General features: G+C 47.6%; 1 protein-coding gene across 3 annotated transcripts in view; it reads right to left on the reverse strand.

Moving 5' to 3' along the window:
* Positions 1–18,711, reverse strand: part of LOC147731157 (neurabin-2-like) — a 681,485-nt gene that overhangs the window by 76,382 nt on the left and 586,392 nt on the right. For all 3 annotated transcript variants that reach the window (XM_086956139.1, XM_086956141.1, XM_086956140.1), the window contains exon 15: positions 4,684–4,876. In XM_086956139.1, coding sequence (XP_086812265.1) covers positions 4,684–4,876 — 193 coding nt within the window. The remainder of the gene's footprint in view (positions 1–4,683; positions 4,877–18,711) is intronic.

The raw sequence follows: 18,711 nt of genomic DNA on the forward strand, positions 1-18,711 counted from the left end.
GACTGCAATCATGTATAATGGACACGATGTTCTATGAATGTAATTTTGGAAAACATACATGTGTTTATCATTGAGTCACTGGCTTTTATACATGAATGTTGTGCTGATGTTATTGGATCATTTGTTTGATCAGCATAAAGATTAGGTTGATTTGATTTATGTATTTTTAGAACGCAGGGAATGCCCGTGGGCGTCTTGGTGCTAGGACGGTAGTTTGCCAGGTTTTGACGGGAAACCAGGAAGATCCAGCTCAGTTGTTAAAGAGCCAGGTTTTCAGAGCCCTTCTGAAAGACCAGAGTGATGGGTTGATCTTTATGGAAGTGGGGAGCTGGTTGCAAATCTTAACTGTCCCTAACAGGAAGCTTCTGCCACCCCATCGGGCCGTTTTACATTTAGGTGTCTGCAGAAGTTTAATATGGGAGGATCTTAGGCTTTTGGTCGGCGCATACCATTTCAGATGCATCCTCAGAAAGAGCAGCCCTATACCATGTAAAGCTTTGAAGGCTAGACATTGAGATTTAAACTCAATCTGGTTTGTCATCGTGAGCCAATGAAGGGCTCTTAAAAGGTGAGAAACTGATTGAAACCTAGGGATGCCTAGTACCAATCTCGCAGCTGCATTCTGCAAACGTTGCAGTTTTATTAGATGCTGGGATTGAATTCCAAAGTATAATATATTCCCATAGTCCAATCTCGAAAGAGCCAATGCTGTGACCAAGGTTTCAATTGCATTGGGAGGAATAAATGGGCGGATTTTCCTAATCCTTTTTAGAATGAACCAGATAGTGAAGGAGAGCTTGTTAATCTGATTACTAAATGTTATTTTTTCATCGAAGAGGACTCCAAGGTTTTTAACGTTGGACACTGGGTTAGGACAATCTCCCAGATTAGCAGGCCACCACCTGGGCGACCAAAAGATTGTATTGGCACCCAGCAGCAGGACCTCGGCCTTTACGCCGTTCAATTCCACGCAGTTAGACTGCATCCATTGGTTGACTTGTGACATACAGCCCTTAAATCGGTTGGCGGTCTCCTCCACATTGCTTGAGACTGGTACCACCATCTGTGCGTCGCCTGCTTAAGAGAACAGAAAACCCAGACTGCTGTATAATTAAAGCGAGGGGAGCCACATATACATTAAATAACGTAGGGCCCAGAGACGAGCCCTGAGGCACCCCACAAGGCAGATTGAAGGGTTTGGATTCAAAGGCTCCCAATTCAACAGAGAAGGTTCTGTTGGCAAGTAGGACAGGAACAGTGAGAGGGCAGAATCCTGGACCCCCAATTCAGTTGGTGTACCGGCTAATATTTCATGGTTCACTGTGTCACAGGCCGCCGCTAGATCTTATAAAATTAAGGAGGCCCTGCCACGAGTCTAGGATTATCTTAAGTTCTTCGGCTGCCATAACCAAAGCTGTCTCCGTTACATGTCCTTCCCGAAACCCATATTGTGAGTGATCCAAAAGACTTTGTGAGGAAATATGTGCTGTAAGTTGAGTGGAAATAAATCCTCCAGGAACGTTGGTTTTGTAAACTTTTAGAAAACTGGCATTTACTTACTTCAGCCATTTGGTGCCTGTCTGTTCAGTCTGGGCTGGGTGACATCTGTGCTGTGTGTATTCCCTCTACACAGCCACTCACAAAGGAAATTTAGCTGTGTCTTTATGGGCCATCTTGGGTGATGGGAGAGAGGAGCAGGGCACAGCCCACACTTACACCTGTACAGGTTGTGTCCTCTCCACACACAAAGGGCTGCATATCCCCCTGTAGTGAGTCTGGAGCCAGCGCAGGAAGGACCTCTGTGCACTTCAAAGCTTTCTTTGAAGTATCCCCCCACTTCAAATGCACATGATTTTAGTATAATTCTGGAACTGTGAAGACTCTGCCAGGAAGAAGTACTGCCACTCTCCTGGAATGTTGCTTTGCTGGACTGTTGCTATGCTAAGGTGCCCTGCTGCCTGCTGTTCTCATGCTTGGGTGAGAACAACTGGACATGCATCACTTAAACCCAGAGTGACTCCAAGGGCTTGCCTCATGTTTTAAGTCTCAGCGACAGTAAAGACTTCAACTTAACCTGCTACAGCACTTGGACTTTGCTTGCTGCAAGTCTTGCCTTGCCAAGTGGTACCAACCCAGTCCTGGGCCCTTGGAAGTGGGTATTATGTGCTGTTACAACCAGAATCTGTGAATCATCATCAGAACCAGTGCAGCTTCGCCTGTGCACCGGTCGGAATCAGTGCATCCTCATATTTGTGTGGAGCGGATCTAGTGCATTGATTTCAGAACCAGTGCATCGCCTTCAGAATCGATGAATCTCCTACTGCGGGAGCAGCAGCCGCAGATCGCATTCAGAACCAGCGCCTCACATTCAAAACTAGCGCCTCGACACCTCGCCACAGTTGCATGGATTAAATCAACACATCTCATCCACTGCGAGGCTCGACACGGTTGCATCACTTCGGCTGCACCTCGCATCTTCATCAACGCATCCCGGCTCAAAGTACTTTGGTTCAGCAGGCCAAAGTGGGTCCCTGTGTCTGGCCGCTCATTTACAGTTGGCCTGAACATTTGACTTTGCCACGATCCAGCGCAGCCAGATACCTTTTTTCAGTGTTTATTGCTTTTAATTGTTAATTTACATTTATTCTTTAAATACAAATATCTCGACTTCTACTTGTTGGATTTTTGGGTCTTGTTTTATTTATAAAATATTCTCTATTTTTATAACCTGGTGTGGAGTCACTGTGTTACTGTTTGAAGTGTTGCACAAATACATAACACATTTCCCCTTAAGTTAAGCCCGAGTACTCCTTGCCAAGCTGCCAGCGGGTGAAACCAGGATAATTTAGGGTGTGTTGTGACTTATCACAACTTGGATTCTGGTTTCTGCTTCGACAGGGTGCATACCTCTGCTAACCAGAAACCTAATTTCTAACATTGACTAGCAGTGGATTAGATTAATTCAGGCATTCTACCCATCACACTATTGTTTTCCTCAGGGGGGATAATTTGCAACAGTTGACTATTGATTGCTCAATGTGTCGGCAGCTCAGCTTTGCAATAAAGACATTCCTTCAACAGACCTGCACATTCAGTAATTTATTTAAGTGTCTTTGATTCACTACAATAGGACTGGTTATCAACACATTACCCTTACCAGCCACAGTCTCAATGAGGAAAAATGCTTACTAAACAACAAAACAATCCCCTTTAATGGAAAACAAAGGAAGAAATTAAGATTAAATTCACCACTGCCACTCATGTCAGATTTAAGTTATTGCTGTGCTTTTGGTAATCTAGCATGACTTTCTAACGATTCTGGGTTCATCGCTGACCGGAGTAGGTTTGTGGAGATGTGCTGTCAGAAGGGAGAAGAACTATGCACTAATTCTCGAAATGCGTTTAGAGGCATGCCTAAGGGGTTGTGGGTACTTAGAAATGCATAAATGAAAAGGAAAAAAAAAAAATTACGCCTTTTAGCTAAGCATTTTTTTTATATCACTGTAAAAAACAAATATGTAATCCGGTGTATATATGCAGACATCCATTGTTTATGAATACAATAGAAAACCCAAGTGATCCCAAAAAACTTTAACACTCTTTATTAGGGCATTTCATATACCCAACCATAAACCCTCGGTAGACACTACCACATTAGCATTTTTCAATGTTACCTTCCCATCTCAATTATCTTCCTTCTGTGGTGCACTAGTTTTCCTTATGATAGATGTAACAGTGTGAATATTTACCAAACGAAGAAGCATTGGCAGATGTGAAACTTTTCCAAAACATGCCATTGTTCACACTGCTTCTCAAGGTTTACATGCTGCCAATCACAGAGTACCAAACAAGCTAACCCTCATTAACCAATTTTCTATGAATCTGTGTTTAAGGCACTCTGAAAGCACATTTTCAATATGACCAAAGGCCTGAATACACTGGATGAGTACACATGGGAATGCAAACAGAAGCTCAACAATTCTAAATGAATGTAATTTTGATAGAGCATTTACAGAGCATCAATTCCCTATCTTCCACGCCAATATATATTTATTTTATCATCCACTCCATTCTCTTTGCCTAGAATGCAATTGTAGGAAAAAAGTGAATTTGCTTAGAATTCCAAGATAAATATTTTTCACGAGCTCAATCAAGACACATTCTCATTCAACCCCTTCCAAACCTCAGTGTTACTTACTTTGGAGATTAATATAATTATTTTTTTGCACAAGTGCCCTTCATTCTGGCAGTCATGAATACCATCCTCCTATTTGTCTGTGCTGGTTGTGCAGCTGAAGAGCAAGTGCTATTTTGCAAAGAGACACTCTATCCCATTTCTTAACAGACAAATCCGAATCAAAATAATGAACATAATGCGTTGCCTTACTCCCAAAAGATTTATCCTATTCTCTCACCCTCTGCACCATTCGGAACCCTGAAAGCACCTCACGTTACACCTTTTCTCTATGGTTCCACACAGTTATATGCCCCTTAAAACCTTTTGTCTTTATGTCTTTATGTCTTCACAGCTCCTTTACTACTGAAATCCCTTCAAACCTCCGTGCTTGCCTACATTTTTTTTGCATTGTATGGTTCGGTTAATAATATGCATTTTTTAAACATATAAATTGATGTGTACAATTTCTCTTTGGATGAATACATTTGACAGCTCTTAAAACGTACCTGATTTCTGTTCTTTTCTTGACCGAGTTCAAGTGAAATGTCATGTCCACTCTGGTTCAGACTTGTGTTGCTTACTGGATATTCTTTGTGACTGTCACCAAACCATGAGAATGGCATGCAAGTAGGTACTGGAGAATCGGAGTCGGACAGAGATTGATTGTTTCCAGAATCATCCAACATCTCTCGTGAACCTCTGAAATAAAGAGCAACTCACTGATGCAAATAAATTTGGAAAAAGCATCACTACTATTTGAGCGCTATTTTGGAGAAGTTCAAATACATGTTTTTTTTTTCTTTTGTGGCAGATAGTGTAAAAAAAACCAACTATTTTCGGTGACACTCATTCTGGTGGAGGTTCTAGCTACCTGCAGATTTCCCATCTTTGACTATCCCTGCTGCCAGTTTGGATCTGGAAAACGTTTCATATTACTCTCAGACGCAGGTAGGGGGCTCTGGCTCTGTCTGAATGCCGGAAGTGGCGTTGTTGTGATGTCAGAGCATATAGCACCCACCACAGCATGTCAAAACTAGTTCTCTGTTTTTGACATCTAATGAAACAGGTGCAGCAGTACAAGAAGCTAAATTGCCATCTTGTTATAAGGCCTATTAATTTCCTTTAGGAAATTAATAGATTTAGTAAGGAATCTGCAGGTAGGTGGTGTATCTAGCAGACTGAGTGTTACAACAGGCAAGTAATATGCAAAGTGCCAATCCCTACGGACCCGACTGTCCAGGAAGTAGTGTTTTGTAAATGTGTGCGAAGAAGCCCACATTGCTGCTTGGCAGATGTACAGGACCAGCACTCTGCATGCTAACGTAGTGGTGCAGCTTTAGCTCTGGTGGAATGAGCATGCAACCCCTCAGAGGGTTGCTTTTGAGCCAATGAGTAGCCCATTTTGATAAGAGCCTCATCCATCACCAGTGGTTCTGTTCTGTATGGCCCATCCTTTCCTTGCTTCGACTTACCCCACGAAGAGTTAGTCGCCCACCTGGAACTCTTGTGTGTGGTCAAGGTAGAACGACAATGCTCTTTTTGAGTACAGACAGTTAAGTCACTCTTCTTCCTTGGAGGTATGAATTGGAGAATAAAAAGTAGGCCGAGTGATGGATTGGTCTACATGAAAGGGAGCAACTACTTTCGGAAGAAAGGAAGCTCTTGTACGAAGAACCAGTTGGTCTGGGTAGATGTTTAGGTAAGGGGGCTTAGATGACAACACCTGAAGCTCACTGACCCTCCGGGCAAATCTTACAGCCTATCTTTTTTTTTTTTTTTAAAACCTTTATTTATGAATGCACAATACACAGCGTCTGCCTACAACCCCGCAGGGCCGGCCGCTATGACATAAACGGATGGTTAAAAAGTAAATTCGGAGACAGTACGTTGTTAAAGCAATCTCTCGAGACTACATTGTCTGATGGAACATAGCGCCATATCAAATAGGATAAGAAAGGTTTAATTTTATGATTTTGTCGAAAAGAACAACAACACACAAACACATGGTATCATAATGGCAAGGGTCGCTGGAGGGGGGGGAAGGGGGGAAAGAACGCTAATAAATAAGGAAGCACATATGTCGAGGGGGGGGGGGGGGACCACGCGAGAGAAAGCAAAGGCTATACTGGAAATTGGAAAGGGAACGTCAATCATGGAGAGGAGGGGAGAGGAGCCTCATAGTCCAGCGGAGGGGAGCAAATGTCTCCGCGGTACGAATTCCACTGAGCCCAGACCCTGGACCATTTCTTGGGACGCCCCCGCGCCTCATACACAGTTTTTTCTCGGAACATGCACCAGTCCATGTTCTCTTTCCAGGCACTAAGCAATGGTAATCTAGGGGAGCCCCAGAGCTGCGCTATATCTCTCTTTGCGACCATGTTGCCCAGAGTAACCCAAAGTGTCTGGGCAGCATTACAATCAGACGGTTCCCACACATTGAGCAGGCAACGTCGTGCTTCGGGAAGGAGTGGGATCCCGGTGACACGACCAATAACATCATGCACTCTAGACCAGAAGGCTGCAATCATCGGGCATTCCCACAGAACATGAAGGAAGGTACCATCCATACCACATCCACGCCTGCACCGTCCATCCGAAACCAGACCCATTCGCACCAGACGCATTCCGGTCAGATACACACGGTGAAGGATCTTCAACTGGACAAAACGAAGCCGAGCCGGGATAGCCACCTCCTTAGGGGAGGATACAGCTGACTGCCAGTCCTCGTCGTCAAGTTCGAGCCCATCAGCCGTCCAGGAAGCACGAAGTTTCTCAAGTTGGTCAGCCCTGTTGTTGACAAGCTTTTTATATATTAAGGAAATAGTGCTATCGGGGACATGGCCGTCTAAAACACGATCCTCCAAAGGGGAGGACTGCGGGATATCGGTACCAGATGGAAAGACGGAGGACAAGGCATGTCGAACCTGCATATACCGGAAGTGCTCCCTATCATCGAGCCGGTATTCCAGTTTCAATACCTCGAAGGATTTAACAGCGCCCCGTGCCCATAGATCCTCCACCTTACTGATCCCAATCATGTCCCACTTCTCAAATCCTTTCGTCTTCCACAGATTACCCAACCGATCTGAGTCATACAATGGCGTCATACGTGTCAGCCTACCACCCCAGCCCGTGGCCACAGTAGCATCTCTCCATGCCCGCACTGCACATTTCGTCGGGCCTGTAAGGAGTCGAAGGGGTGCCTTTGAGTACAGAGCCCTATTAAAGTTGCCACTGGGCAATAATAGTTTATCCAAAGCAAAGGCGGGAGCAGGTTCCGGAGCGTACGTCGCATGGTTGACAGCGCTCAGGTGTGAGGCCCAGTAATAGCGTCTAATATCCGGCAACGCAATACCACCATCATACCATGAGAGGGTGAGCTTGGATAAGGCAATCCGGGCACGACCATCCCAAGTCAGTTGTCGCTGTAAACTCTCAACCTCACGGAAGTAGCGAGCAGGGACAGGATCGAAAAAATTCTGCAGGGCGTAAAGAAACCGGGGGAGCGACATCATTTTAAAGAGTGCCGCTCGGCCCAATGGGGATAGGGGCAATTCACGCCACCGTCGCACGTCCTGCTTGAGTCTACGGAGCGGAGCATATAAGTTCCCCTCGTAGCGGACCGAAGAGACCATAGAGACATAGATCCCCAAATACTTGAAGCCGTCAGTCGCTACTAATATGGGAAACCTGCGAGGCAGAGGCGGCAGCGCCCCGGCTATGACGTAAACACAGGACTTGGTCCAGTTGATAACTAATCCCGAGTTCTTACCGAAGGATGTGAGAACGTCGAAGAGGACGTTAAGCGACTTTTGAGGGGAAGTAAGATAAAGAAGGATATCATCCGCGTACAAGGAGACACGATCCTCAAGATCTGGAGACCATCTGATCCCCTTAATAGAGGGTTCCCACCGAAGCCACGCAGCAAGGGGCTCAAGCGCCAATGCGAATAGAAGCGGGGAGAGCGGACAGCCCTGACGAGTGCCACGGCCTAAGGGGAAGGGGTCAGAGCATCTACCATTTACCACTACCTGAGCCAATGGTCGTTCGTAGAGGAGCCTGACCCATGCGATAAAGTTAGGACCAAAGCCAAACTTAGCGAGAGCCGCCCAGAGATAGGGCCATTCGATAGTGTCGAAAGCCATAGAGGCGTCTAAGGAGGCGACCACTGCCGGCTCGGCGAGAAATGGAGCCCTCGCGAGAACACTGTGGAGCCTACGCAGGTTAAGGGCCGTGTTCCTGTGCGGGATGAAACCGGATTGATCCGGATGGATCAAGTCGCAAATCACCTTCAGCAACCAATTGGCCAGAACCTTGGCCAGGATTTTGGGTTCCGCGTTCAGGAGAGAGATGGGGCGGTAGGAAGTGCAGCGGTTCACGAGGCTTGCCATCCTTATAAATGACCACTATGGTAGCAAGGCGCTGCTCGAGGGGGAGGCTTCCAGCCTCAACCGCCTCGAGAAACATGTTGCGCAGGTGGGCGGCCATCTTGTCCGGACAAAGTTTGTAAAGTTCAATGGGCAGTCCATTTGGGCCCATCGCCTTTCCCGAGCGCAAAGATCGGATAGCAAGGGCAATCTCATCAACGGTGAAAGGGGCCTCCAAGACAAGACCATCTTCATCTGAAACAGTAGGCAGGGCGATATCTCGCAATAGCAACCTGGAATCAGCCTCATCCCGATCACTAACAGGCGTATAAACCTTTCGGAAGTGGTCTACAAAGCAATCAACAATTTCACCAGGATCGGAAACACTCTCACCGGATTCGCGAACAATGACAGGCACAACACGACTCGCTCGTTCAGCCTTATCCAGCCATGCCAGGAGCTTGCTAGCTTTGTCACCCACATCATACAGTCGGCCTAGTTGATTCGCTCGCATCAATTTAGCAGCATCAGTGACACAAGCTTTATAATCAGCTTGTTTTAGTTCCAAAGTGTGCAACAATGCAGGCGTGTCATCCCCACCCAACTCACTTTCAAGGGCAGTGATCTCAGTTTCAAGAGCCAGAACAGCCTTCCTCTTTACCCTACGCTCAATAGCAATGAGTGATAGAGCGGAACCCCTGATAACCGTCTTGAAGGCCTCCCAAAGAACAGTAGGGGAGGTGACCGAGCCCACATTCTCATCGAAGTAACAATCTATTGCCTTCACCAAATCTGAGCGGAGCCGGGGGCTTCGGAACTGCCAGGGAGGGACCGGGGGGACCCTGTTACCAAGTAGACCACCCACAGAAATCTTAATCATCAAGGGGGAATGGTCCGAGATACCCCGGGGAAGATGTCGTACCTCCCGGACAGTGGACAGAGTGGAAGCGAACATAAAGAAATAATCGATACGAGAGAGGCTGCCATGCGCACCAGAGTGAAAAGTATACTGCTGGAGTGTGGGGTGTAGTGAGCGCCAAACATCCACCAGGCCAAAAGTATCAGCCATCTCATTGAGCCACATCTGGGACGGCAGCAGGACTCTAGGGGGAAGTCGATCACATTCACCAGACATAACAGAATTGAAGTCCCCGCCCAAGATTAACAACCCATCAGGAAGGCCAAGAAGAGTCCTGCCAAGATCAGCATAGGTGGTAGCCTGCAACCCCGGGGGAATATAAACAACAACCAGCACAATCTGTTTACCCTCCCACCTCCCGGAGACAGCAGCATACCGCCCGCGGTCGTCGAGGATAACCTCGTCAATAGCAAGAGCTAGGGAGGACTTCACCATGATACCCACACCCCGGGACCCAGAGGTGAAACCAGCATGTGCGACCAGGCGATAACCCCGGCGGTCAAGGGCCTTACAAGCATTTCCAATTAAGTGGGTTTCCTGAAGGAACACAACATCGGGGGCATGACGCCTCAAAAATTGTAACACAATGCCCCGCTTGATCCTGTCACCCAACCCGTTGACGTTCCAAGAAAGAACCCGCATTTCACCCCCCCCCATTGCGGCAAAGGCGATCCACCCCATCCCCCCTCCACAACCCCAAGTTCGGAATAATTGCAATCACTGAAATACCATGAAAAAAGAGACATAACAAACAAAACGAAACACAACCAAGTCCCCAGGAACCAACCCCCAAACAGAAACCCGTTACAACACCCCCCTCCCTGCACCCCTGCTGACTAAAAAGCCACCCCCAACTGCAGTGTGCCTGTCGCCCCATCTTATCTACACAAAGAACCCCACGAGGAGGAAGGGAGAAATCACCCGTTCCCGCACCGCCACGGGCATAACCATAGAGCACACAGTTAATTTACTCTGTACAGTACGTAGTCTCAATCTGGACCTTCGGGGCCCATGTTACTCCTGGGCCGTTGCACCACCTTCTGCACCACCAGGGCCTCCGCTCTCAGAGTCATCCGTCGGTAACGAGTCCAACCAGTCGGCAGCACGCTCCGGCTGATCAAAAAAGTAGGCGCGTTCTCTAAACTCAATCCGCAGTCGGGCTGGAAACAACATGGCGTACTTCAGTCCCCGGTCTCTCAGGCGACGCTTCACTCCGAGGAACCCAGATCGTTGTCGCTGCACTTGGGGAGTGAAGTCAGGATAGATGGAGATAGAGTTATTGTCATATTTCAACGGGCCGTGTTTACGGGCGGCCTGGAGGATAGCGTCTCTATCTCAATAGTGAAATAGCCTTGCAATGATAGGCCTCGGCGGGCCTCCTGGCTTCACCTGTCCTCCTGGAAAACGATAGGCGCGCTCTACGGCAAAGAACTTACTGAGTCCAACCGGAGCAAGTTTAGCAACAATAAGTTCCTCGACCAATAAGTCGATCGAGGCAGCACCATCACTTTCCGGCACTCCAACTAGGCGTATGTTGTTCCGCCTGGCCCTGTTGTCGTAGTCCTCCATACGTTTAAGCAGCAGATCATGCGAGGCACGCAGATTCCCAATCTCAGACTGCGCCTCCGCCATGTCCGTTACCAGGCTCGACGCCTTCAGGTCTAGTGACTTCACCCTCTCATTCGTTTTGGCAAGATCGGCCCGAATAGGAGTAACATCCACAGCCACCGTGTCTATCTTGGACACGATGGCTTCATATTGCTGACTCATATCGGCCTTAAGTCCAGAGATGGCAGCCAACAGGTCTTGGAGCGACACTTCAGAAGAAGACGACATGTCCGTTTGAGGTCCTTCAGCGCCCACGCTTGTGACACCGGGGGAGCCTCTCGGCTGGGTGTAGCGTTCGATCATATTGGACTGGATCGACCCCATCCCCGGGTTACAGTCTTCCTGCGTTTTTCGGCCTCAGGTTTTGTCGCCATGTTGCAATCGATGGCGGCCGAGAACCCAAGAGAGGCAGTGGGACGGAGAAAATCCAGAAACTCCGAAGTGCAGGTCGAAGAGGGAATACCGCAGGCCTCCCTGCCAGCCCAATGATGGAAAGTGTGCACTGTGAGGGCAGCAGGCGAAGACAAAGTAGGAGGAGACAGAGACAATGAGGCCGGAAACCGAAAGTGAAAGTGGTACACCACCGGTGGGCCAGATGCCAGGCAGCCGTTGTTGTTGCATTACAGTTCGGCCACAGTAGACAGCAGAGTCCCCGGTCGCGTCAGTGGGCAGGCCAAAAAGTTGAAGACGACAGAAAAATGGTCCCCGAGGTCCGATTTCGACCAAAAAAGGATCGTCAGCACTTCAAAAGCCCATCGAAATGATCAGGATAAGTGTAGGATAGATAAAGAAGGGCGGCGCGGGTCTCGGGAGCTCTCTGCTCACGCGACCATCTTGGATGCCCGCGTAGCTCCTCCTCCGAGAAAGGCTATCTTGATGGTTAGGAGCTTGAGTAGACAATTGTGCAGGGACTCGAAGGGAGCACACACAAGGAAAGTGAGGACGAGATTTATGTCCCACTGGGGCATAAGAGAAGGTGGGAAGGAATATGCTACTTACCAGTATGCATCTGTTCTTGGCATGTAGGGCTGCTGACATTCATATCTGTGCATAGATCGCCGCCTAGTGTTGGGTCCGGATGATGTTATTGTCCTGGAAGTCTCTTCGAAGTATCACGAGATAGGTGGCTCCTCCCTTGGACTACAGTGCGCATGGGCATCCTCAAGATTGTTTTTCGCCATTGTGGCAGAGATGGAGTATAGTACAGTAAGAGATGTCCATGTGAAGCGTGAATGCTGCGGCTGCGACAAGCACCGGGGAGGTGGGTGGGCGATATGTATGTCAGCAGCCCTACATGCCAAGAACCGATGCATACTGGTAAGTAGCATATTCCGTTCGAGGCATGTGGGCTGCTGAATTCATATCTGTGCATAGAATGTATAGCAGTATCTCCCTTAGCGGTGGCTACCTGTGTCAGTCGCAGCAGTCTGGAAAAGAGTTTTGAGAACAGCCTGTCCTACAGCAGCTTGCTGTTTTGAATGTACATCTACACAGTAGTGTTTGGTAAATGTATATATGGTTGACCATGTGGCTGCTCTACAAATTTCATGTAAAGGAATATTTCCTAGGAAAGCCATGGATGCCCCTAGTTTGTGTGTAGAATGCGCCCTAGGGGGAACTGTTAAGGTGTGTTTTGCTTTTAAATAACATATCTGAATGCACTTAACGATCCATCTGGCTATACCTGATTTTGAAATGGGATTGCCTTTGTGTTGCGGTGCAAAAGCAACAAACAATTGTTTCGTTTTTCGAAATGCCTTAGTTCTGTCTATATAGTATAGTAGAGCTCTCTTGACATCTAGAGTATGCAAGGCCCTTTCAGCTACTGTTTGTGGATTCTGAAAGAACACTGGCAGTTCGATGGTTTGATTTATGTGGAAATGTGATCCCACCTTTGGCATGAATTTAGGGTTTGTTCTGAGGACTACCATATTTGCATGTATTTGGATGAATGGCTCTTGAATAGTTAGGGTTTGAAGCTCGCTAACTCTTCGAAGCGAAGTGATGGCAACAAGGAAAGACACCTTCCAAGTAAGAAATTGTATTTCGCATAAGTGTAGTGGTTCAAAAGGTGGTCCCATAAGTCTGGTTAGAACAATGTTTAGATTCCAGACTGGTGAAGGTGGGTGTTTTGGAGGAATTACGCGTTTGAGTCCCTCCATAAACGCTTTAATTGCTGGCACCCTAAAAAGTGAAAGGTGTTGCCTGTTTTGAAGATATGCTGCCAATGCAGCTAAATGTATCCTGATGGATGAATAGGCTAAATTGCAGCGTTGTAGGTGCAATAGATAGCAGATGATGTTTTGAGTAGAAGCATCAAGTGGGTTTATATGATTGTTTCTGCAGTAAATGACGAAACGTTTCCACTTAGCTGCATAACATGCCCTGGTAGTGGGTTTTCTTGCCTCCTTGATAATGTTCATACAGTCTGGAGGCAAGTTCAGGTATCCAAACTCTAGGATCTCAGGAGCCAGATCGCCAGGTTCAGCTGTTGCGGATCTGGATGTTGGATTTCTCCATGGCTCTGAGTTAGTAGATTGGGTGTGAGTCTCAGTCTTTGATGAGGCACCATTGACAGTTCTAGGAACTTTGTATACCATGGTTGCCTGGCCCATGTGGGAGCAACTAGCAGGTTCAGCTGTTGCGGATCTGGATGTTGGATTTCTCCATGGCTCTGAGTTAGTAGATTGGGTGTGAGTCTCAGTCTTTGATGAGGCACCATTGACAGTTCTAGGAACTTTGTATACCATGGTTGCCTGGCCCATGTGGGAGCAACTAGAATTAGCGTTAGTGAGTGTTGGCGTAGTTTGCGTGCCACTAGCGGTATTAATGGCGCTGGGGGAAAAGCGTATGCAAATTTGCCTGACCAGTTCATCCATATCGCATTGCCTTGCGATTGTGGATGTGGGAACCGGGCGGCAAAGTACTGACATTTTGCGTTTTCGCTTGTGGCAAACAGGTCTATCTCTGGGTGTCCCCACTTCCAGAAGAATGGTTGGAGCACTTTGGGGTGAATCTCCCATTCGTGCATTTGTTGACTGTGCCTGCTGAGCAGGTCGGCTACTTGATTGTCCTTGCCTGGGAGGTGCTCTGCTATGAGAAATATGTTCCTTTGAATGGCCCACTTCCACATTGCTTGAGTTAAGTGCGACAGCTGGGGGGAGTGTGTTTCTCCCTGTTTCTGAATGTAATACATAGCCGTCATGTTGTCCGTCCGGATCAACACGTTTTTTTTGCATAAGTGTGTCTTGAATGCTTTTAGAGCTAGAAAGATAGCCATCAGCTCCAGAAGGTTGATGTGCATCTTCTTTTGTTGTACAGTCCAGAGTCCCTGTACTGTGCAGTGTAGGGCATGGGCTCCCCATCCTAGTAGGGATGCGACTCAAGCTGGTACTGAGTGTTGGGGCCTGAATTTTTGGATCAGTGCTTGCATGCTGTGTATACGTGCTGCATTGGAGTATGCTTTTGCTGCCAGTGTATTTATAGTTGCTCCCAGGTATTGCTGTACATGGGAGGGTTGCAGATGTGACTTTGGGTAGTTTAGCGAGAAGCCTAAACTGTGCAGGAGATGGATGGTTTTTGACATGTGGTTGGCACACTGCTGGGCCGATGGCGCTTGTATTAGCCAATTGTCCAGATATGGGGACACATGGATGTGTTGCCTCCTGAGATGTGCCGCCACTGTAGCTAGACATTTGGGGAAGACGCGTGGAGCTGTTGTGACACCAAATGGTAGCACTTTGAACTGGTAGTGCTGACCTTGTATGGTGAACCTGAGATACTTTCTGTGAGCAGAGTGTATTGGTATATGAAAGTATGCGTCTTTGAGGTCTAGAGTTGCTAGGAAGTCTCCCTTGCGAAGCAATGGTAAGACTTGCTGGAGAGTGAGCATATGAAAATGCTCTGACAAAATGTACAGGTTGAGGGGCCTGAGGCCCAATACTGGTCTGAGAGACCCGTCCTTTTTTTGGAAAATCCGAATTATAGGGAATACTCCTGTTCCCTGATGTTGTAGTGGGACTGGTTCTATGGCCCCCTTTTGCAGCATACTGATGACCTCTTGCTGCAGTAGTGTTATATGTTCCTGTGACATAGGACTGTGCACGGATGGTATGTTGGGTGGGGTTGAGGTGAGTTCTAGGCAATAGCCATGTTGGATAATTTGCCTGACCCACTTGTCTGTTGTAACCAGATTGGCAGAAACTGTTGTAGTCCTCCCCCGACCGGTGTTATATGGTCTGGGGGTAGTGCCAAGAAGTCACTGTTTGGTGCCAGTGGAGGATCTACTTGCATTGCCTCCACGACCCCTTCCTTTGGTGTTATTGCCCCTGTATCCACCCCTGTTGGTGTTTTTGTTGTATGTGGATTGTGTGTTTGTTTTGTAGGTGGAGGATTGCTGTGAGATATTACTTCTGGCTCCTCCTCTATAATTGGAGCGACGAAAGGAGCCCCAGTGGTGTTGGGACTGGAGAGCTCCCATGGACTTTGCTGTTTCCGCATCCTTTTTCATTTTGTCCAGAATTGAGTCAATTGCTGGACCAAATAAAAAGTCTGGGTTGATAGGCTGATTAAGAATAGTAGATTGGACTTCATTCTTAAAACCTGATATGCGTGGCGCCCTAGCAGTACGCTTGTATTGAGGGATCTGGCAGCTGTATCAGCCTTGTCTAGGGCACATTTAATTGAGGCATTGGTGATGAGCTTGCCTTCTTGTATTAGTTCATCTGCCCGCTGTTTATAAGGATCAGGTAAGTTTTGGAGAATTTCTTCTAAGCTGTCATAATGCGCCCTCTCATATCTGGTCAGCAAGACCTGTGCATTGGCAATTCTCCAAGAGTTTGCTGCTTGAGCCGCTACTCTCTTGCCTGATGCTTCAAAGATTTTTGAATCTTTGTCTGGAGGAGCAGCCTCTCCGGTAGTCTGGGAGTTAGCCCTTTTTTACGTGCGTTGGACACCACTAGGGAGCCCAGGGGCAGCTGCCCTTTTATGTATGTAGGGTCGACAGGTGCAGCCCTATATTTCTTTTCAATTCTAGGGTTAATGACCTGTGCCCTGGCATTGTCTTTAAAAATGCCATGTGCATGTTTCAAGACGCCCTTTAACCCCTTGGGTGCTATGGGTTTTCCCCCTGGGTGCTGCAATTCCATAAATCCCACTTTACATGACAAAGCCAGCTCGTCATAAGCACAGCGCAGGTAATGCCCATGACGAGCTGGCTTTGTCATCAGCGCTGAAGGGGTTAACATGGGGAGTGTTTTTACATGTCTCTCAGATGTGAGTGTATCAAAGAGAAAGTCTTCTTCAACAGCATCAGAGAGTGCATATCTACGTTATGGTAGGTAGCTGCTCTATCAAGTAAAGAATTAAAGGCCACAGTATCTTCAGTGGGTGATGGCTTAGTTGGGTACACTGCTGGTTCTGTAATGGGCATAGTCCCCTCATTATCTGGTTCTCCTCCTGCACCCCTTGGCTGTAGGTTTCGGTCCTCAGTTGGGTTTTGTGGATACCCAAACCCCACATCTGCATCCTGATCTTCATCTGGGTTGTATTCAGGTGAAGTTGGGGCATCTGGGGTTGTAGGCATGGCTGGATGGATTGGTTCAAAAAGGATAGGAGAGGTAGCACAGTCTTGTTTCTTTTTGAGTGGTATTCTTGGAACGTCTGCTACTGGCAGAGGCCTTTTCTTCTATGTGTACACAGTCACTTTGCCAGTTGCTGGGTCAATATACAGCTTTGACTGGTCCCCTGTGGAGGGGTCTGGGTGAATAAGCTCTTCCTCCACAGTCCTTGTCTTTGGTGCCGCAGCCTTTGGTTTGCCAGATTTTGGGTCTGTAGGATTAACTGATTCAACCGCTTTAGATGTGTTTTTGGACAGTTTTTGTTGGTACAGCTGGCTATACTACCTTTTTCGGACCGAACGGTTTGGCTGGGTCCTTAGGTGTTTTTGGTGTATGTGGTTTTGGCTCGATGGCTTTTTTCGGTTCGAGGGGCTTCGGCTCGACTGATTTGTTTTTATCCACAGTAGGTTTCACTTTCGGTTCGACGTTAGTTTTGGGCGTCGGCCTTCTACTTTCGTCGACAATGTGTTTCTTTTCGTGGATATTTGAGGCTTGTTTGCTCGATTCGACGTGCCTTGGCTTTGATGTCGATTCGACCTGCTTTTGCTTTGGCGTCGGATCGACGTGTTTGGGCCTTGAGGTGGACTCGACAGCTTTTGGCTTTGAGCTCGACTCAACAGGTTTTGTCTTCGATGTCGACTCGACGGTCTTTGGCTTCAAAGGTTGTGTCTGGACTACGGCCTTCGGCTCGAGGACCTTTTGCTTAACTACTCTCGGATCGACGACATTTGGTCCGAAGACAGTGTTGTCGACGAGTTTCGGTTTCAATGGAACCGGTGCCGTATGGCGTGTCTCGGAGAACTTTTTGATTATGTTCTTATGCGGTATGGCGGGCTATAGAACGAAAATGTTGATCTTGGCTAAGGCCTGCTGGAGATGCCTCGACCTGAGTCTCTGATATCGGTGAGGTGTCTATATGGGGCGTTAAACTCACGGTTCGCCCCTCGTCATTATCGGAGTTGTCTTCGACAGGGACGATGTCGTCTTGATCGTATTTCTCGAGATCGACTATGTCTTCGTCCTCCTGGAAGTAGTTTTCGGAGTCGTGCTCCGAATATTGTTCGACGTCTTGATCCGATTCTTCGGCGCTACCTAGTTCTTCCTCATCGTCGAAGATGTTGTCTGGTTCCGGCGCCGACCTCTGCATTTCTTGCCTTGCTGCCCGTTGATTCCGGATAGTCTTCTGCGACCGGAACTGGGCACATGCAAGACAACTATCCTCCTTATGATCCGGAGATAGGCATTTGTTGCACACGGGATGCTTATCAGTGTGCGGGAACTTAATTTGAATTTAAAATATTTATAAAGCGCTGCATTCACCATGCGGTTTCTTGGCGCTATGGAGGCTAAAATAGCAGAGGAGAGGCAATAGATGTTGGTATAATGAGAGCAAACAATAAGAACAATTTACAGAGGGAAGGCCTGATTGAATAAGAAGGTTTTGAGGTCTTTACGGAAGAGAGGATAATGCTTGGCCATCCGTAGGTGGTCGGGGAGGGAGTTCCAAAGAGAGGGAGCCAAAAATGAGAAGTTGGCCCCTCCCTACTTTTTGCGCTTGTAGCGGGGTACCTGCAAAAGTGATTGGGATGATGAACGGAGCTCTCTGGCAGGGATATACTCCTTTATCAGAGAGGTAATGAAGGCGGGAGCAGAGCCCTGACGCGCCTGAAAGACCATACAACCAGTTTTGAAGAGGGATCGCTCCCTGACAGGCAGCCAGTGGAGCGTCTTCAATAAAGGAGTTGAGTGATGGGAACGGGAAAGGCCGTACACTAGTCGGGCCGCCTGGTTTTGGACCAGTTGGAGCTTCCGTAGGCTATATGCCGGAATGCCGTTGTACAGGGCGTTGGCGTAGTCCAGCCGGGAGATTACCAAGGCGGACATGATCAGTTTGAGTGCCATGGGAGAAAAGAAACGAGAGACAGTGCGAATAGTGAGAAGGGTGAGAAAGCAAGAAGAAACAACAGAACTAACTTGTGAGTGGAGGGTAAGATGATTATTCATTTTGATGCCTAAGGTCTT

This window comes from Lissotriton vulgaris, chromosome 2_1 (genome assembly GCF_964263255.1).
Source record: "Lissotriton vulgaris chromosome 2_1, aLisVul1.2, whole genome shotgun sequence".
NCBI classification, from domain to species: Eukaryota; Metazoa; Chordata; class Amphibia; order Caudata; family Salamandridae; genus Lissotriton; species Lissotriton vulgaris.